The sequence below is a fragment of the Podarcis gaigeae genome (genome assembly GCF_964106915.1).
Source record: "Podarcis gaigeae genome assembly, chromosome: 3".
In the NCBI taxonomy this organism is placed as follows: domain Eukaryota; kingdom Metazoa; phylum Chordata; class Lepidosauria; order Squamata; family Lacertidae; genus Podarcis; species Podarcis gaigeae.
In genome coordinates this window covers 115,908,967-115,930,398 of record NC_139680.1, presented here as the reverse complement: position 1 = coordinate 115,930,398, position 21,432 = coordinate 115,908,967, and the positions used below count along the sequence as shown (strand labels likewise).

The 21,432-nt window shown below is 44.3% G+C and overlaps 1 protein-coding gene and 1 long non-coding RNA gene across 3 annotated transcripts in view; one reads left to right on the top strand and one right to left on the bottom strand.

Annotated features, from left to right (window-relative positions):
* The window catches only part of LOC310842182, a 245,512-nt gene that overhangs the window by 136,058 nt on the left and 88,022 nt on the right, over window positions 1-21,432 (top strand). The gene's annotated exons all lie outside the window — the stretch shown is intronic.
* LOC310841165 (uncharacterized protein) overlaps window positions 1-21,432 on the bottom strand; it is a gene marked incomplete at its 5' end in the record, with an annotated part of 115,414 nt that overhangs the window by 77,232 nt on the left and 16,750 nt on the right. The window contains 3 exons of the mRNA XM_083731752.1: window positions 4,960-5,076; window positions 6,081-6,197; window positions 12,387-12,503. Coding sequence (XP_083587878.1) covers window positions 4,960-5,076; window positions 6,081-6,197; window positions 12,387-12,503 — 351 coding nt within the window. The remainder of the gene's footprint in view (window positions 1-4,959; window positions 5,077-6,080; window positions 6,198-12,386; window positions 12,504-21,432) is intronic.

The window sequence follows — 21,432 nt, the reverse complement described above, 5'->3', positions numbered from 1 at the left end:
GAAATTTATCACAGGAGTGTGAAATCAGTAAAGGGGTCAGACAAGGTTGCCCACTACCCCCCTTAATTTTTATATTAACTTTGGAAGTTTTATGTAAAGGAATTAGGGAGGAAAAAGAAATAAAAGGGATTGTGCTGGGAAATAGAAGTTACAAAATGAGGGCATTTGCTGACGATCTAATTATAACTACGGAGCAACCAAAACAGAGTTTAACAAAGGCGTTGGAAATAATATATGGCTACGATAAAGTTGCAGGGTTCAAACTGAATTTAAACAAAACAAAACTATTAGTTAAAAATTTGTCACCAGATGAAAAAGCAGAATTAGAAAAAATAATACAAATTAAAATCCACCCCAAAATCAAGTATTTAGGATTAGGGATAACACCAAAGAATATTAACTTGTATGAAGATGATTGTATTAATTGTTGGAAAGATATCAAAAGACAGTTGGAGACATGGACAAGCTTAAATTTATCATTCCTGGGCTGTATTTCCGTAATTAAAATGATAGTTTTACCGAAGCTACTCTTTTTATTCCAAATGATTCCAATTATAGGAAAGACCAACAGTATTGACAAATGGCAAAAATAAATTTCCAAATTTTTGTGGAAGGGTAAAAGACCAAGAGTAAAGCATAAGATATTGATAGATACTGTAGAAAGAGGTGGCTTCGGGTTACCGGATTTGAAGCTATATTACGAAGCCTCATGTCTTCTCTGGTTGAAAGATTGGTGTTTACTGAAAAATTGGGATATTTTAGATCTAGAAGGCCACAACACCCGTTTTGGATGGCATGACTATCTTAATTATGGGAAAATAAAGGTGCACTGGAGTTTTTCAAATCATATAATAAGAAATGCTTTATATAAGGTGTGGGAAAAATACAAAAGATATTTGGAACAGAAAACCCCATCAGGCAGCCTCATCAGGCAGGCCTCCATGGTCGTCTCTGGACGATCTCCAGACTTCCATCAGAACAGCATCAGTCAATTAGCTACACGAGCCTCAGACACATTCCAGGACTTGTGCATGCCCTTTTCGCAGAGTTTCCACAACGGAAGATTCACCCAGGAAAGCGTATTTACAGCTTTATTCAACGTTGGTCAGAACAAAGGGAAAACATGACTGCTTGCTTCGATGTCAAGAAAACAGCCAGAAACAAAAGCTATATACAAAATAGAAACTCCCTGTGAGCAGGAAGTACGCAGGCATGTGACACACAACAGCCTGCTTCCTTTTTAAGGTGGAACGGAAATATCCTAACATCGAGGAATGAAAGTTCCCCCCAAATATCGTCTTTGGGTGCTGAGCTCTCACAAGAGCCAGATGACTGTCGAGGGAGCTCAGCACAAAAACCGGGACATCCAATCAGAAACTGGGATAGCTTCTGTAATTCCAGGATGTCCCAGTTGAATCAGAACTGTTGATGAATAAGCAATCTTGACTTGACATTAGGCATAGTGGATCTGTGATCCTCTGATTGTTGTTGGACTACAATTCCCATCATCCATGAACTGCCATTCCCTTAAGCCCTGGTATATTCTGCATGGGTTGAAGCCAAAGGGAGAGGGGGAAGAAATTATAAGCTGCATGAGTATGAGCTGAGCCCACTCATGGTAGCCACCGACACTACCTCCCTGCCCCCCCCCCCAAAGCTACGCTTTCCTCAGTCCATTTCAGTGCCCCCTGCCCCAACCTGGTTTCCTAACATTGTTTCTCCTTTCCACTGCTGATTTCTTTCTCCTCCCTAGAGTCTTCCTAACCAGTCAATGATCCCATTGTGGAAGTATACCTGAAGGAGCATCTCTACTTTCCTCATCATTCAGCCCGGACACGGAGGTCCAGCTCCGAAGACCTTCTGGCGTTTCCTTCATTGGGAGAGGAGAGGTTACAGGGAAGCAGGCAGAGGGCCTTTTAGGTAGTGGTGACTATGGAACTAAGGGCAACGGCACCAGCGTGGTATTGGTCTAAGACCTGGGAAACATGGGCTCATGGGAGAAAATGATGTACATCACCTTGAGTTCCTTGGGGAAAGTTGGGAGAGAAATGTCTAAACAAACAAATTGAAAGTGGCATGGATCTGTGTTCCTATGTGTTGAACTTTAGATATCCTTTTCTGCTTGTATTTTATTTTAATTGGCATCTGCAATTATACTTGGTTATGTTATGAATTAATGTATGAAAAGAAAGAGCCAGATCAATGACTGAATCTGGGATCTTGATCACTAGGCAGCAATAGCCCTTTCCGACTCTTCAGTCCCACCTCCTCCCTGGCACCTCCCTGAGTTCCTTCTTTCATTCTTAAAATCCCAGAAAACACCCCTTCAGAAAATTCCGAGTCCTACTCAGCGTACACCCATAGAAATCAATAAACCTGATATGCATTCAGCAGCATTAAATACTACTCTCAGTGACCTATGGGCACCCACAAGGCAGTGGCTCCTGAATAATCAGCTCCATTTAGGTCATGGCTCCAGTCTGGGTTGAGTTCAGCCTATCCTACCCATGTTCACATAAACAACTGGGCAGTGAAACCCAAGCTCTGCCTGGGTGCATGAAAAGCATTGGCTGCAGTGATCTCCTCCTGGGACTCAGGGATGAGAGCTTCAGTCAAGAGGAATCTTGGGCAGATATGATGCGCTTCCTCTGGACGTGGGTCATATTTAGTCATAAATGCTTTTTTTAAAAAATGAAAAAATACAATTTTAGATTTGCAGGTTAATATGTGTTTAATTAGATGATCATCTGAACAGACTGATCTTTATTTCATTGCCTGCTTTCACAAATGGATTGATCAGGACTACATCCACAAGCAAACATCCAGAAGAATCAGCGTAGCAATCAGACATTCTCAACCATGGATGTGGGCTGCTCACTGATGTCATTCAAGGGCACAGCACTGTGCATTGAAGCCACAGTAAGTAGGAAGAGTTAGACCAGGAGGGCAGCGTTTGGTGAGTTCCTCCTGGCAGAACCCCCCATTTCCTCTTACATTGATTATTGTCCTGAATAAAAGAAAGAAGGAAATCTGTAATCAATTGCACTTTCAGGAGCCTGGAGTCGGACTGCTCACCTTCAGGAGATGAGGGAGCATCATAGAATTGTAGTGTTGGAAGGACTCAATGGAACATTTAAGCCCACCCTGCAATTCAGGAATCTGTAGCAGAAGGGAAGAGGACATGCAGGCCCAGCCCCAGAAGAGCTCTCAGTGGAATTTGCAAGATCAATGCCGACATCTCCTGGCCCATTCTGGATGTCAGGATGGGCCACTGGCAGCTGCTGACTTTGAGGACTCCATCACAGGCTAGAATAGCTCTATTAAATTATTTCTCATCTCCAGCCTCAGATTGCAGTTGCTTCTCAATTAATTTCTCCAGTATTTCTAAGAGGCAGAATGAACTATCACCATTGTGTGTATCTGAAGAAGTGTGCATGCACACGAAAGCTCATACCAAGAAAGCGTGTTTTCCTTCATGGAGAGCACGTGTTGCGGTGGGGGCCGCCAGGACACTGCAAAGTTGGGGGCGGGCTAACTGATCGTTGGTCACTGATGCGATTGGGGCTTCCCTTGTTGTTGGGAAGAAATTAATGTTGCCATTTATTGATTGACAGCCAGAAATGCTAAAACTCCTTGCACGAGGCTTGGGCTTCCTCTTTTCGCCCATGCAGCAGATTGCCCGTCCCTCCCTCCCTAGAATAGGGTTGTTCGCTTTGACCTTGCTATGCCTGTCATGGGGTTGTCTGCTTTGGAGCGGGGGCCTGGCAGGAATTTTGTCCATCTGGCTGATTGGCTGGGGCCATTTGGCTTTTGCCTACTGCGTAGCAAATCGTCACAACTTGTAAGGTTGCGGTTAGGCATTGGTTTATGGTTTGGTTGGTTGAGGGGCATGGATTGGCTGTGCCTGCCCCTCTAATGCTGCTGCTGCAAGGGATTCCGTTAAAGGAATTGGGGGCTAACTATTGCTTGTCCACTCTGTCAAGGGGGCTCGGGCCATAGCAATGAGCTCCTGGTTGCATTTGGGGTGAGGGCAGGTTCCCTGCTCCGCATAACCCCCAAGTGTATTCCCCCATTCTGACTTTCGCATCGTGCGGAATGTCAATCTGTCCCCCACGGTGGGGGCAGATAGTCGCAACCAATGCCTAAGCAACCACTCACAAATTTGTATTTTAATAAAGTTGTGGCCAAAATCATGCCAAAAACCTTAAACAAAAAATTCTGTGTGATGTGTGAGTTATTGGGGTGGACCTGAGGACCTCGACACGCAACAAACTTAGTTGGTCTCTAAGGTGCTACTGGAAGGATTTTTTAAATGTTCTTTCAACTATGGCAGACCAACATGGCTACCTACTTGCAACTATAACCATTGTTGGCATTCAATAATTCCTCCCTTGGTTCATGTCCTTAGGGACCATGAGGTTTCTAGCTCCGGTTCTACTGCTGGATATTGTGATGTATTTTTGTACTTCAGGTGAGGTCTGGTGAGTGCAGAATGAAGTGGGACTCTTTGTTGCCAAATCACATATGCGTTCTTTCAGCAACAGCAGATGGCCGGTTCATCCTCATTTACTGAGTGTTGTCTTAACATTTTGGAAACTTGGATAAGAGCCGCCATTTCTTACTGCCCATGGGAAGTGCACCCTGCACAGTTTGCACCCATACGAAATATCTGTAGTATCAAAATTCCCTGTGGACAGATGAAAACCTTGAGGCTCTAATGCTTAAAAGAAGATGCAGAACCTAGAAGTGCTGCATCAAAACTGAATCCAAATTTAGACATCTAAATATAGGGTTAATATGTCCTGATTTATAAAGTGATTGACCACTATTCCCTTTAGCACAAGAAAAGCCCTGCTTCTGCTTCCGCCAGTGAAGATGCAGAGTGTAGATCAGGAAATCAGGATTGAAAATGAACGAACGTTCACAAGTGAGTGGGACCAACTCATGAGTATCACTTACTCCTACAGCAGCGTGCATTAGGACCACAGGGGACCCTTGTAATCTCTCCAGAGGGACAGTTCGCAGTCCTTGGGGCCTGGCAAAATCCTCCCATGAGTGTACACAATGGAGGTTCATCTGTGCAAAAGAGAGGGAAGTTGATTTTCATCATTTGAGAGAACATCTTGTGCAAAACAGAAACGTTAATTTGACGGGCGTTTTGTTTTGAGCTTTGGAATAGCACTTTCAAGGATGAGAGCCTGAGGTCCTGGACTAGGAAATGGGAGACCAGCCTTCAAATCCAGCCTCATCATGAGGCTCACAGAGTGGCCTTGGACCAGTCACTCACTTTTAGCCTGATCTGCCTAGCAGGGTTGTTGTGAGGATTAAATTAGGAAGAACCACATAAGGGACCTTGAGCTCCATGGGTGGAAAGGTGGGACATAAATGGAACAAACAAACAAACAAACAAATATTCAAAGCCCTTCTGTAACAGCAAGTCAGTATTACTATGTCCCATAATTCCAATGGGGAGATCGAGGCTGAGAGTGAAAGTGTGGTTATCCATAGGCCAGCTGATGAGCTCATGGTGGAGTCTCACAGACTTGGACTGTCAGGCATGGGAAATCCTGATTTAACTGATGCTCTGGTCAACATTATTTTGTATTTCAGGTGAGTTCTGGTGAGTGCAGAATGAAGTGGGAATCTTTGTTGCTTAAAAGAAGATGCAGAACCTAGAAGTGCTGCATCAAGACTGAATCCAACTTTTTACTTCTAAAAATAGAATTAATATGCCCTGAGCGTATTATCAGCTACTCTGATCCACAAACTGTTCAGTGATTATTTCCTTTAGCAAAAATATAGCCCTACTTCCTCCAGTGAAGATGTAGAGTGTAGATCAGGAAATCATAGAATAGAATCATAGAATCATAGAGTTGGAAGAGACCACAAGGGCCATCGAGTCCGACCCCCTGCCAAGCAGGAAACACCATCATAGCACTCCTGACATATGGTTGTCAAGCCTCTGCTTAAAGACCTCCAAAGAAGGAGACTCCACCACACTCCTTGGCAGCAAATTCCACTGTCGAATTCAGGATTAAAAATGAGCAAACATTCACATGTGAGTGGGACCAATCACTTACTCCTACAGCAGCGTGCATTAGGGCCACAGGAGACGTTTGTAATCTCTCCAAAAGTACAGTTCGCAGTCCTTGAGGCCTGGCAAAATCCTCCCAAGAATGTACACAATGTAGGTTCATCTGTGCAAAAGAGAGGGAAGTGGATTTTCATTATTTGAGAGAACTCCTTGTGCAAAACATAAACATTCATTTGACTGATGTTTTGTTTTGAGCATTGGCAGAGCACTTCCAAGTATGAGAGCATGAGGTCCTGGATTAGGAAATGGGAGACCAGCCTTCAAATCCAGCCTCATCATGAGGCTCACAGAGTGGCCTTTGGCATCTCAGGGTTGTTGTGAGGATTAAATTAGCAAGAACCACAGAAGGCACCTTGAGCTCCATGGAGAAAAAGGTGGGATATAAATGCAATGAGTTAATAAATATTCAAAGCCTTCTGTAACAGCAAGTCAGTATTATTATGTTCCATAATGCTGATGGAGAGATCGAGGCTCAGAGTGAAAGCGTGGTTTGCTAAAAAGCCGGTCAACATCATCAATTTTACATAGTATAGTCGAGTTTGGAGGGACCTCATTCATTCATTCATTTCCTGCGTCTTTTTCTCTATTGCAAAAACAAAACAAAAACAAGTTTTCAGAGGCTTAAATTTCAACTGTCTTGGGAGACACTCAAATCAGTAGTTTGCCTTCTTAAAATCTGGGTTCAGAACTGCCCACAGACAAGAATGGATCTATGAAATGATTTCTCATCTCCATCCTCAGATTGCAGTTGCTGGAGATGAGAAAACTATTTATTTCTCAAAGATTTCTAAAATACAGCAATTTCTATCACCCTCTTTGCCTTCCTAGTATTCCTTGGTGATGGATGCACCCCTGGTTCAGGTCCTTTGGGACCATAAGGTTTCTAGCTCCTATTCTACTGTATTTTATGGTGTATTCTTCCACTTCTGGTGAGGTCTGGTGAGGATTAAGCGGTACTCTTTGTGGCCAAATCACACTTGCGTTCTTTCAGCAGCAGCAGACAACAGACTCATCTTCACTTACTGTTGTTGTTGTTTAGTCGTTTAGTCGTGTCCAACTCTTCGTGACCCCATGGACCAGAGAACGCCAGGCACCTCTGTCCTCCACTGCCTCCCGCAGTTTGGTCAAACTCATGCTGGTAACCTCGAAAACACTATCCAACCATCTCGTCCTCTGCCGTCCCCTTCTCCTTGTGCCCTCCATCTTTCCCAACATCAGGGTCTTCTCCAGGGAGTCTTCTCTTCTCATGAGGTGGCCAAAGTACTGGAGCCTCAGCTTCACAATCTGTCCTTCCAGTGAGCACTCAGGGTTGATTTCCTTCAGTATGGAGAGGTTTGATCTTCTTCCAGTCCATGGGACTCTCAAGAGTCTCCTCCAGCACCATAATTCAAAAGCATCAATTCTTCGGCGATCAGCCTTCTTTATGGTCCAGCTCTCACTTCCATACATCACTACTGGGAAAACCATAGCTTTAACTATACGAACCTTTGTTGGCAAGGTGATGTCTCTACTTCTCAAGATGCTGTCTAGGCCTGTCTTTGCCCTTCTCCCAAGAAGCAGGCATCTTTTAATTTCGTGGCTGCTGTCACCCTCTGCAGTGATCATTGAGCCCAAGAAAGTAAAATCTCTCACTACCTCCATTTCTTCCCCTTCTATTTGCCAGGAGGTGATGGGACCAGTGGCCATGATCTTCGTTTTTTTGATGTTGAGCTTCAGACCATATTTTGCGCTCTCGTCTTTCACCCTCATTAAAAGGTTCTTTAATTCCTCCTCACTTTCTGCCATCAAGGTTGTGTCATCTGCATATCTGAGGTTGTTGATATTTCTTCTGGCAATCTTAATTCCGGTTTCGGATTCATCCAGCCCAGCCTTTCACATGATGAATTCTGCATATAAGTTAAATAAGCAGGGAGACAAAATACAGCCTTGTCGTACTCCTTTCCCAATTTTGAGCCAATCAGTTGTTCCATATCCAGTTCTAACTGTAGCTTCTTGTCCCACATAGAGATTTCTCAAGAGACAGATGAGGTGATCTGGCACTCCCATTTCTTTAGGAACTTGCCATAGTTTGCCGTGGTCGACACAGTCAAAGGCTTTTGCATAGTCAATGAAGCAGAAGTAGATGTCTTTCTGGAACTCTTTAGCTTTCTCCATAATCCAGCGCATGTTTGCAATTTGGTCTCTGGTTCCTCTGCCTCTTCTAAATCCAGCTTGCACTTCTGGGAGTTCTCAGTCCACATACTGCTTGAGCCTTCCTTGTAGAATTTTAAGCATAACCTTGCTAGCGTGTGAAATGAGTGCAATTGTGCGGTAGTTGGAGCATTCTTTGGCACTGCCCTTCTTTGGGATTGGGATGTAGACTGATCTTCTCCAATCTTCTGGCCACTGCTGAGTTTTCCAAACTTGCTGGCATATTGAGTGTAGCACCTTAAGAGCATCATCTTTTAAAATTTTAAATAGTTCAGCTGGAATACCATCACTTCCACTGGCCTTGTTATTTGCAGTGCTTTCTAAGGCCCATTTGACTTCACTTTCCAGGATGTCTGGCTCAAGGTCAGCAACCACACTACCTGGGGTATACGAGACATCCATTTCTTTCTGGTATAATTCCTCTGTGTATTCTTGCCACCTCTTCTTGATGTATTCTGCTTCTGTTAGGTCCTTTCCACTTTTGTCCTTTATTATGGAAATCTTTGTACGAAATGTTCCTTTCATATCTCCAATTTTCTTGAACAGATCTCTGGTTCTTCCCATTCTATTGCTTTCCTCTATTTCTTTGCATTGCTCGTTTAAGAAGCTCTTCTTGTCTCTCCTTGCTATTCTTTGGAAATCTGCATTCAATTTCCTGTATCTTTCACCATCTCCCTCGCATTTTGCTTGCCTTCTCTCCCCCGCTATTTGTAAGGCCTCATTGGACAGCCACTTTGCTTTCTTGCATTTCCTTTTCATTGGGATGGTTTTCGTTGCTGCCTCCTGTATAATGTTACGAGCCTCCATCCATAGATCTTCAGGCATTCTGTCCACCAAATCTAAATCCTTAAACCTGTTCCTCACTTCCACTGTGTATTCATAAGGGATTTGACTTAGATTGTATCTTACCGGCAGAAGGATATTTCTAAGTTTGTTTGGCAGGGCAAAAAGCCCCGAATAAAGTTTAAAATATTAACTGATGCGAAAGAAAGAGGGGGATTTGTCCTGCCAGACTTGAGGCTATATTATGAATCTGCAGCCTTCTGCTGGTTGAAAGATTGGATTTTATTGGAGAACACTGACGTCCTGGATCTGGAAGGGTTTGACAATGCGTTTGGGTGGCATGCATATTTGTGGTATGACAAGGCTAAAGTGCACAAATTGTTTAAAAACCATATTGTCAGAAGAGCAATTTGGAGGGTCTGGATAAAATACAAAGACTTAATGGAGAGTAAAACTCCGAGGTGGCTCTCACCGGTGGAGGCCAAGGCACGTAAGAGACCCAACATGGAGGCCCATTGGCCTAAATATTGGGAAATAATTGAAAAAACTGGAGACAATTGGAGGCTGCTAAGCTTGGAGAAATTGAAAACTAAGGTACGAGATTGGCTGCACTATGCGCAAATTCAAGAGGTATTTAAAATAGATAAAAAAGTTGGATTCCAGGTGGAAAAATCGAAACTAGAGACTGAATTGTTAGAGCCAAAAAGTAAGCTACTTTCGAGAATGTATAACTTTCTGCTTAAGTGGAATACACAGGATGAGACAGTCAAATCCGCTATGATAAAATGGGCTCAGGATGTGGGGCATAACATTATGTTTGCAGACTGGGAAAGGTTATGGAACACCGGTTTGAAATTCACGGCATGCACTGCCTTGAAGGAAAATATTATGAAAATTGTATACCGGTGGTACATGACCCCAGTCAAGTTAGCCAAGATATATCATCTGTCTGAAAACAAATGTTGGAAATGTGGAGAGGCGGAAGGGACATTCTTTCATCTCTGGTGGACCTGCCCGAAAGTGAAGGCCTTCTGGGAAATGATCCATAATGAACTAAAAAAGGTACTGAGATTTACCTTACCTAAAAAACCAGAGGCCTTCCTTCTGGGCATGGTGGACCAGAGAGTGCTTAAGAAGGACAGAACCTTTTTCATGTATGCTACCACAGCAGCAAGGATCCTGATTGCAAAATACTGGAAGACACAAGATTTACCCACGCTGGAGGAATGGCAATCGCAGTTGATGGACTATATGGAACTGGCTGAAATGACTGGCAGAATCCGAGACATGGGAGAAGAAACAACTGAGGAGGACTGGGAAAAGTTTAAGGACTATTTGAAAAAACACTATAAGCTGTATGAATGTTAAAAAATGCACCTTTCAGGAAATTCTAGCTTCAGCAAATGTAAGTTAATGAAATGAAAATTAAGACACAAGAATTCAGAGGTAAAATAATGAAATAACTTTATTGTGTTTAATATAAAACATATAAGAATTGAGCTATAGTAAAATTGAAAATAGGGAACATGATAAAATGGAAGTTACAATAAGTTTTGAAATAAGTTAACAAATTGCTGATGCTTTATAAGACAGAGAACGCAGGGTTCGGAGGATGTGGGGAAGTCCTATAGATTAGATGGAAAAAGAATATGGAAATTTGTTATTTATATCCTTTTTTCTTATAACCACTCTTTATTCTTTTTTCTGTATTTCTGTATCTTTAAAAAGTAATAAAAAAATGTTTTTTTTTTAAAAAATAGATTGTATCTTACCAGCCCAGTGGTTTTTCCTACTTTCTTCAGTTTAAGCTTGAATTTTGCTATAAGAAGCTGATGATCTGAGCCACAGTCAGCTCCAGGTCTTGTTTTTGCTGACTGTATAGAGCTTCTCCATCTTTGGCTGCAGAGAATATAATCAATCTGATTTCGATGCTGCCCATCTGGTGATGTCCATGTGTAGAGTCGTCTCTTGTGTTGTTGGAAAAGCGTGTTTGTGATGACCAGCTTGTTCTCTTGACAGAACTCCATTAGCCTTTGCCCTGCTTCGTTTTGATCTCCAAGGCCAAACTTGCCAGTTGTTCCTTTTATCTCTTGACTCCCTACTTTAGCATTCCAATCCCCTATAATGAGAAGAACATCCTTCTTTGGTGTCACTTCTATAAGGTCTTGTAAGTCTTCATAGAATTGGTCAATTTCAGTTTCTTCAGCACAAGTAGTTGGTGCATAAACATGGATTACTGTGATGTTAAAAGGTCTGCCTTGGATTCGTATCGAGATCATTCTATCATTTTTGAGATTGCATCCCAGTACAGCTTTCGCCACTCTTTTGTTGACTATGAGGGCCACTCCATTTCTTTTACGGGTTTCTTGCCCACAGTAGTAGATATGATGGTCATCCGAACTGAATTCACCCATTCCCGTCCATTTTAGTTCACTGATGCCCAGGATGTCAATATTTATTCTTGCCATCTCATTTTTGACCACCTCCAACTTACCCAGGTTCATGGTTCTTACATTCCAGGTTCCTATGCAATATTTTTCTTTACAGCATTGGACTTTCCTTTCGCTTCCAGGCATATCCGCAACTGAGCGTCCTTTCGGCTTTGGCCCAGCCGCTTCATCAGCTCTGGATCTACTTGTACTTGCCCTCCGCTCTTCCCCAGTAGCATGTTGGACGCCTTCCGACCTGAGGGGCTCATCTTCCAGCGTCATATCTTTTATATGCCTGTTGTCTTTGTCCATGGAGTTTTCTTGGCAGGTATACTGGAGTGGCTTGCCGGTTCCTCCTCCAGGTGGATCACGTTTGGTCAAAACTCTCCACTATGACCTGTTCACCTTGGGTGCCCTGCTCGGCATAGTTCATTGCTTCTCTGAGTTCTTCAAGCCCCTTCACCACGGCAAGGTAGTGATCCATGAAGGGGTTCACTTACTGAGCACTATCTTAAAATTTTGGAGAGTTAGATCAGAACTGCCAGTTTTCATGCCCATAGCAAGTGCGGCCTGCACAGTTTGCATCCATATGAACACTGGTGGTATAAAAATTCCCTGTGGACAGATGAAAACCTTGAGGCCCTAATGCTTAAAAGAAGATGCAGAACCTAGAAGTGCTGCATCAAAACTGAATCCAAATTTAGACATCTAAATATAGGGTTAATATGTCCTGATTTATAAAGTGATTGACCACTATTCCCTTTAGCACAAGAAAAGCCCTGCTTCTGCTTCCACCAGTGAAGATGCAGAGTGTAGATTGGGAAATCAGGATTGAAAATGAACAAACGTTCACAAGTGAGTGGGACCACCAACTCATGGGTATCACTTACTCCTACAGCAGCGTTCATTAGGGCCACAGAAGAGCATTGTATTCTCTCCAAAGGGACAGTTCGCAGTCCTTGGGGCCTGGCAATATCCTCCGAAGATTCTACAGAATGGAGGTAAATCTGTGCAAAAGAGAGGGGAGTAAATTGTCATTTTTTGAGAGGACTTCTTGTACAAAACAGAAACATTAATTTCATGGACATTTTGTTTTGAGCATTGGAAGAGCACATTCAAGGTAGTAGCCTGAGTTCCTAGACTAGGAAATGGGAGACCAGCCTTCAAATCTAGCCTCATCATGTGGCTCCCAGGGTGGTCTTGGGCCAGTCACTCACTCTGAGCCTAATCTGCCTCGCAGGGATGTTGTGAGGATTAAATTAAGAAGAGCCATAGTAGCCACCTTGACCTCCGTGGATATAAATGCAATGAGTAAATACAGTGGTGCCCCGCAAGACGAATGCCTCGCAAAACGAAAAACGTGCAAGACGGAAGGGTTTTTCGGGTTTTGCGTCGCTTCGCTAGACGAATTTCCCTATGGGCTTGCTTCGCAAGACGAAACGTCTTGCGAGTTCTTGTGAGTTTTTTTCCTTTTTCCTAAAGCCGCTAAGCCGCTAATAGCCGTGCTTCGCAAGACGAAAAAACCGCAAGACAAAGAGACTCGCGGAATGGATTAATTTCGTCTTGCGAGGCACCACTGTAAATAAATATTGAAAGCCTACTGTAACAGCAAGTCAGTATTATTATGTCCCATAATACCAATGTGGAGATCAAGGCTGAGAGTGAAAGCATGGTTAACCCAAGGCCAGCTGGTGAGCTTAGGGTGGAGTTTTACAGATTTGGATTGTCAGGCATGGGAAGTCCTGATTTGACTGATGCTCTGGTCAACATCATCAATGTTACATAGAATGGTTGATTTGGGGGGCATCTTACCAGTCCTCATGGGCTTGCCGTCCGGAAGGTCGTCATGATGGGTTGAGTTCCTGTTGCTTGGTCCCAGCTCCTGCCCACCTAGCAGTTTGAAAGCATGTCAAAGATCAAGTTTATAAATAGGTACTGCTGCAGCAGGAAGGTAAATGGCGTTTCCGTGCGCTGCTCAGGTTTTGCCAGAAGCAGCTTAGTCATGCTGGCCACATGACCTGGAAAAACTGTCTGCAGACAGAAGAGGGTTCCCTCAGCCAGTAAAGCGAGCTGAACACCCAACCCCAGAGTTGTTCATGACTGGACCCACATAACTGGTGACTGAGTCAGCCTTCCTTCCATTATACTGAAAGTTCCCCCTTTGCTTTCAACATCTGCCAATCAGAATTACAGCTGTTCTAAACTACAGAAATACCTTGGCATTTGTGAGAATTTCTGAGAATGGTATTTTCTGCAATCTCCCCAGTAGTGTTGCCAATGTGTTTTGCTCAGCTCACACCAAACTGTGCTGGCTATCGTCTTTCTTGTCTACCATCCAGGTGAGAAGAGGGTAAGGCCCACCCATTTGCCCAGTGGGCACCATCTCTTCATTGGGTATACTGATGGGGTCCTGAAGTGGCAACTGTGGTCATTCTTTAACAAAGAAACTTGCTGGGGTAGGTCTACAATGGAATCCTTCATCAGATATTTACTCTTCATAGATCCAGGACCTCTGGAATTAGAAAGAACTTGGGGATCATGCACACTAAATCTTCTAAACTCTCAGCAATATAAATGACCACCATGGAACCTGCCTTGTGGCTCATTCAGCATCCTGAACGTTCGGCTTTTGCAAAAGCCATGTATTCAATTTCAATTTCGATATTAAATATATTGTTAAATACTTTCCTCCTCCACCAACCCTTTATAAGCAGCCAGATAGGAGAGGGAGCAGCCAATTCATACTGTTGTTCCACCTACAGCAGTTTCTCAGGGTCTCCAGCAGGGAAAATACCTGGGACTGAACCTGAGACCTTCTGCATTTCCAGCAGATGCTCCCTTCCTCTGCCCTCTTACCTGCAACAACGTGGAAGATGATGAAGACCAGAGTAAAGCTCAGGTAGAGGAACCTCATGGCTGCAGTTTCTTCTGAGCTCTCTGCCAAAGGGAAGGCACTCTAAGGCAGAAGGAAGTGGAGCTTGGATGGAACAAGGAGGTTCTCTCTACTTATAGTGTTGCCGTGCCAAAAAGATGCTGAAACACACATTTGTGCTTCTGAGTGGGAAATGCTGCTCCCAACTTCATGGTGCCTGGATAGAAAGGAAGTGGAATTCTGGGTAACAGCTTGGGCATAGTGCAGTTTGATGCAATCTCTTTTGGTTGGGCTATTCAGTTTGACTGCAGTTTCCATACCTACCAAGAAAGAAACGTTTCAGTGTGCTTTATTCCTCCTGTGCACCTTTTTGGATGCATGTTGCTTAACATGATTGTTTTTGTTATGTGTGTTGTTTTATATCCATTGCCCCCATTATATGCTTCTCCCCACTATGTTTTCCAGCCAAAAGGCTCCCAGAGTGGCTTATGTACAATTTAAAAACCAAAAAACCAAACATAGCACACAAGTGGAAAAGGACAGGAAGGGAAGAGGAAAACAAAAACCAGAACTCCTTACCAGTTTCTAGACAATCATGGCCCACTGGCCCAGTTCAGGGCCAGGAGGTGCCTGATTCAGCTTGGACTCCAGCAAAAGCAGATGCCTTGTGCCCTGCTTCCTATCTCTCCCCAAGAGGCTGTCTGCTAGAGTGGTCCATTAGGAGCTCCATCTTTCCTGCACTGCTTGCATCAAAGGATCATCTAAGATGGTTGCTGCAGAACTGCATGGCTCTTTTCTTCTGATGGGTGTGTGGAGCAGTGGGTTTTAGGGACTGGAAGATGTGGCAGGATTTTTCTCTTGCACTGGCTGTTTGGGGTTGCTGCAAATGGAGAGGCTGCAACACTCACTTAGAGGACAGGTTTAAGCACCTGAAGCAGTTAAACAACATGCCTGGATTCCTGTTTGATCTAGATCCTTGAGGGTGCGTTGGACCAATAATCTGGCTCTGGATCAGGGAGGCCCAAAAGGGAGTAAGATTCAGGTTTGACCCTTTCAAGTTCTTGCACTCTGTAAGGCCTGAACTGTAGAAATGTTTGAGGCTGGTTTCTGAGCTCCAAAGCAGGCTCTCTCTTCCCACCAGATACACTCACCTTTCCCCTGCCACCTTTCACTTGCAGTAGATCACAAGGTGAGCAACAGATTCTGCCCCCCTTTGAATGGGTTGTGTGGCTGTGAGATTCAAGTAAAGGGAAAGAAACATTTAGATATTTCAGTGTAGTATAGCATCAAAATCAGAAAAGAGAAAGGCTCCTTTGCGTTGATGAGATGAGAGCTTGTTTGTCACAAATTGGACTTCATATAAGTGAGATTACCTAGCAAAAGCAAGCTCAGGCCTCTCATTGAGTTTCTATACATATTTAAGGTACATATGGTAAAGGCTCTTTAATAATTCTATGTTGGACCTGATTCAGGTTCTTATGCAGCTGCATTGTTTTATATTTTTTTTGGGGGGGGTCCATGATCATATTATAAAGTAGTTGTGTTCTTATGGCGGTGGCAGCAGGAGGCCCCATTAGCTAAATTGGTACCTCAGGTTAAGAACTTTTTCAGGTTAAGAACGGACCTCCAGAACAAATTAAGTATATAACCAGAGGTACCACTGTATCTCGAATGGCCTAGCGGCCGAACAAATTGGTTCCCGAAAACTGCAAACCTGGAATAATAATAATTTCCAATGTATTTCTGATCAATAAAATAAATTCAATGTGGCATGAGCAAATTTTTATTCTGTTCAGCTTAGAAAAGAGGAGAGTGAGAGGAGATAGCTCATTTTCTCCTGCTCTGGAACGTAGGACTCAAAGCAATTGACTCAAGTTACAAGGAAGGAGATTCCAACTAAAAATATGGAAAAACTATTTGACATTAAGAGCTATTCAACTGTGGAACAATCTCCCTCAGCAGCCTGTGGACTTGGAGGTTTTTATTTTTATGTATAATATTTACTGGCATTTTTATTTTTAAAAAACCCCACCATACAGTTTTTACATTTCTTATCATCACCTATATTTTGACTCTCTCAAGTCATTGAGTTCCCTCCATCCCTCCAACCTGACTTTCTAACTTCAGTTTGTAGTTTCACCCGCATTTCTCATTTCCCCTATCTACAGCAGTACCTCAGGCTACTGGTTACATACGCTTCAGGTTACAGACTCCGCTAACCCAGAAATAGTACCTCGGGTTAAGAACTTTGCTTCAGGATGAGAACAGAAGTCATTAGTTTGCACCAGGCGTCCTATTGGGAAGACCCAGTTTTCCGGGTGCATGTTCTGGAAGTTGGGCAATAGGGGCAGTACAGGATTCCTTTTGGTGTACCGACCTCCCCGCTGGACCAAAGATTCCCTGCCCGAGCTGCTTCAGGTCGTGGCAGATGTTCTCCTGGAGACACCTAGCTTGGTCATCCTAGGGGATTTTAACATCCATGCCGACACGACCTTACAAGGGGCCGCTCGGGACTTCGTGGAAAGCATGGCCTCCATGGGGCTGTCCCTGAATAAGTCTGGCCCAACCCATAGCCGTGGACATGCCTTGGACCTGGTGTTTACCTCTATGGATGTTGATGATCTGACACTAAGTAAAAGCAAAATGAAAGAAGTGCCATGGTCAGATCGCTTCCTGGTGCAACTGGACTTCTCTGTGACCCATCCCCTCTGCAGGGAGGTGGGACGAATTCGGATGGTCCGCCCCCGCCACTTAATGGATCCAAATGGTTTCCAGAGAGTGGTAGGGGATGCTTTATCCCATGTTGATGGCCTTTCAGCTGATTCCCTGGTGGCCCGCTGGAATGTGGAGTTAATCAAGGCTATTGACTGTTTGGCTCCGAAGCGCCTTCTCCGATTGCATGGAGCCCGGACAGCCCCGTGGTTTTCCATGGATGTGAGGGCAATGAAACAATCGTTGAGACGGCTAGAGCGCCGGTGGCGGATAACTCATTCCGAATCTGACCGGACACAGGTTAGAGCTCAACGTCAAGCCTACCAAGTGGCGATAGCGACGGCGAAGAAGAATTTCTTCACCGCCTCTATTGCATCTGCAGAAAACAGCAGCCGGAGACTTTTTCAGGTGGTTCACAATTTAGTGGAACCACCTGCAACATCAGGGCCCAGTACGGGCCACATGTTCTCCTGCAATGATTTTGCAAAGTTTTTTGCAGATAAAATCACTCAGATTCGGGAAGAGGTAGACTCTGCCGTGGGAGCAGGGCCGGGGTGGGAGAGTGCTAGAGTTTTGTCTAGTCAAGTTGAGTGGGATCAATTCCAATCTGTTACCTCCGAGGATGTGGACAGGCTGCTTGGACGAGTGAAACCAACCACCTGTCTCCTGGATCCTTGCCCATCCTGGCTTATAAAAGCTAGCCGGGAAGGACTGGGCGATGGGCTTAGTGGGGTGGTGAATGTTTCCCTCCGTGAGGGAACCTTCCCAGACCTGCTGAAAGAGGCGGTTATTAAACCGCTTCTTAAAAAAACATTTTTAGATGCGGCCACGATGGCCAACTACCGTCCAGTCTCAAATCTTCCATTCTTGGACAAGGTGATTGAGCGAGCGGTTGCTGAACAACTCCAGGCACGCCTGGAAGAAGCGGACCATTTGGATCCCTTCCAGTCAGGATTCAGGCCTCATCATGGGACTGAAACTGCCTTGGTCGCACTGGTTGATGATCTCCGGCGGGCTAGGGACAAAGGTGAGAGCTATTTCCTAGTTCTGCTGGTCTCTCACCAGCGTTTGATACCATCAACCATAACATCCTTCTGGACCATTTTGAGGGGCTGGGAGCTGGGGGCACTGTCATACAGTGGCTCCGCTCCTTCCTCCTGGGCCGTGTTCAGAAAGTGGGGGGGGGGGGATGAGTGTTCAGACCCCTGGGCTCTCACTTGTGGGGTGCCTCAGGGTTCTGTCCTCTCCCCCATGCTTTTCAACATTTACATGCAGCCGCTGGGAGAGATCATCAGGGGGTTTGAGCTGCGTGTTCACCAGTATGCGGATGATACCCAGCTCTACCTCTCTTTAAAATCAGAACCAGTGAAGGCGGTGAAGGTCCTGTGTGAGTGTCTGGAGGCAGTTGGAGAATGGATGGTGGCTAACAGATTGAGATTGAATCCTGACAAGACAGAAGTACTGTTTTGGGGGGACAGGAGGCGGGCAGGTGTGTAGGATTCCCTGGTCCTGAATGGGGTAACTGTGCCCCTGAAGGACCAGGTGTGCAGCCTGGGAGTCATTTTGGACTCACAGCTGTCCATGGAGGCACAGGTCAAATCTGTGTCCAGGGCAGCTGTTTACCAGCTCCATCTGGTACATAGGCTGAAACCCTATCTGCCTGCGGACTGTCTCGCCAGAGTGGTGCATGCTGTGGTTATCTCCCGCTTGGACTACTGCAATGCACTCTACGTGGGGCTACCTTTGAAGGTGACTCGGAAACTACAACTAATCCAGAATGTGGCAGCTAGACTGGTGACTGCGGGTGGCCGCCGAGACCATATAACACCGGTCTTGAAAGACCTACATTGGCTCCCAGTATGTTTCTGAGCACAAATCAAAGTGTTGGTGCTGACCTTTAAAGCCCTAAACGGCCTCGGTCCAGTATACCTGAAGGAGCGTCTCCACCCCCATCGTTCTGCCTGGACGCTGAGGTCCAGCGCCGAGGGCCTTCTGGGGGTTCCCACATTGCGAGAAGCAAAGCTACAGGGAACCAGGCAGAGGGCCTTCTCGGTAGTGGCGCCCGCCCTGTGGAACGCCCTTCCAGCAGATGTCAAAGCGATAAACAACTACCTGACATTCAGAAGACATCTTAAGGCAGCCCTGTTCAGGGAAGTTTTTAATGTGTGATATTTTACTGTATTTTTGGTTTCTATGGAAGCCGCCCAGAGTGGCTGGGGAGGCCCAGCCAGATGGGCGGGCTATAAATAAATTATTATTATTATTATTATTATTATTATTATTATTATTATTATTATTTAACAACTATATGCCTATCACACTCCTAAATAATGATTATAAATTATATGCAAATTTTTTTATAAAAAATAATTTTTATTAACTGGCCAATCACATCAAATTAAATCACATCGCATAAATTCCAAACGACAAAGGCAATTTTTAAAATTTTGTTGGGGGAACCCATACTTCAAGATCCAAAGGGGGATTCAGATCATCTTCTTATTACTGCGTTAATGTCCAAATCAGTCCCAATCAGTCCAGACAAAGTTCATAATTCTATCCAGTCTTATCTTGGTGTTTCCACATCATATCTTGTTCATATAATTTCTCTTTTTCCTTTACGATCTCTTCTGTTAGTCTCCTTAAGCCGATAAGCAAGTATAATAATCCTGTGTGGATTTCCCGTTCCTCTACTAAGTCCAGATGGTTTCCATATATCTCCTTCGTAGATAACATCGCTCTTTCCATCATAAATTTGGCATTTGTCGCTCTTAAGTCCCACCAAGGAGTTGATCCACGATATGTAAACAACTCTATTTCTCTCTTTCTCCTCCCAGACCCAAGAGCTCCAACAATGCCTCCCAAAATGGTGATGGCATTTTTAACTGCGTCAGTCCAAAACTCTTAGCTTTCCAGCTTCATCTTGAAATATTGCTTTGGTTCGAAAGTTTATCTCCACACAGCCTTAAATCCACAGCTTAGGTCCTTAATTTCTGACTCATTAGGGGAGGGGATTCTTGTTAAATCACATAAAAAAAGGGAAGGCAGGTTTTTCCCCCTCCCCCCTCAGTCATTTGTCGTACCGTGACCTATCTTCTCATATTTTACTCTTGTCTTGTTATCTTCGGTCAGCAGTCTTTACTCCCCCTTCTTCCTTGAAGCATGTGCAATTTATCTCGTCCAAATTGTTTCTTTTGAAGATTCTTGCAACTAGCGGCACGAATCAGGGACGGCGTCCAGGAGTGCCGGAATCCCACAGGAGTGCTTTGTGCCTAGTGCCCCCACCCCCACAAATTCGGGGGTGGTATAGGGCACAGCAGGCAAGGGCCGTCCCCCGGGGGGGGGTTAAGGAGGCTAATTACCCCCATCATAGCCTCCAAATTACCTCATGTGGGTCGGAGAGATATTATTGTCAGCCATCTTCCGATGCGCCGCCTAGTGGTATATGCAAATATTTTAACCAAAATATCAAAAAAAGTCTTCCAGATGATTATACACAATGACCAAGCTGGCTTTTTGCCCGGCAGGCACATTTATAGCAACACTAGAAACATTATAAACTTATTAGAGTATTTAGACTTAAGAATAGAAAAGAAGGCAGTCTTGATGGCCATAGGTGCTGAAAAAGCTTTCGATAGGGTCTCCTGGAAATTTATGAAAGCTCTATCATACCATATGGATTTTGGTATGCAGTATATAAAAGGGCTCCTGCCAACCTAGCAGTTCGAAAGCACACAGTGCAAGTAGATAAATAGGTACCACTCCAGCGGGAAGGTATACGGCGTTTCCATGCGCTGCTCTGGTTCGCCAGAAGCGGCTTAGTCATGCTGGCCACATGACCCAGAAGCTTTACGCCGGCTCCCTCGGCCAGTAAAGCGAGATAAGTGCCGCAACCCCAGAGTCAGTCATGACTGGACCTAATGGTCAGGGGTCCCTTTATCTTTATATAAAAGCGATTGAAGCACTATATTCAAAACGAAAAGCTAAAATTATAATAAATGGAAATTTATCACAGGAGTGTGAAATCAGTAAAGGGGTCAGACAAGGTTGCCCACTACCCCCCTTAATTTTTATATTAACTTTGGAAGTTTTATGTAAACGAATTAGCAGGAGGAGTTGCCATTGCAATCTGTTTTAGCCCCTGCTGTTCTTGTACTGAAAGAGTCACAATGCCTGGAAGTACATCAGGTATATATGCTTCTAGTATTAATTAAACTGTTGCAGTCCACATTATTAAACCCCATTGCAAATCAGGTTTACTCTCAAGATTTAAGGACTTTCAGCTGTTTGCAATGTGCAAATCAAGCAAAAGCAATTGAAATAGCTCAACACAACAGATGCTTCAAATGGTT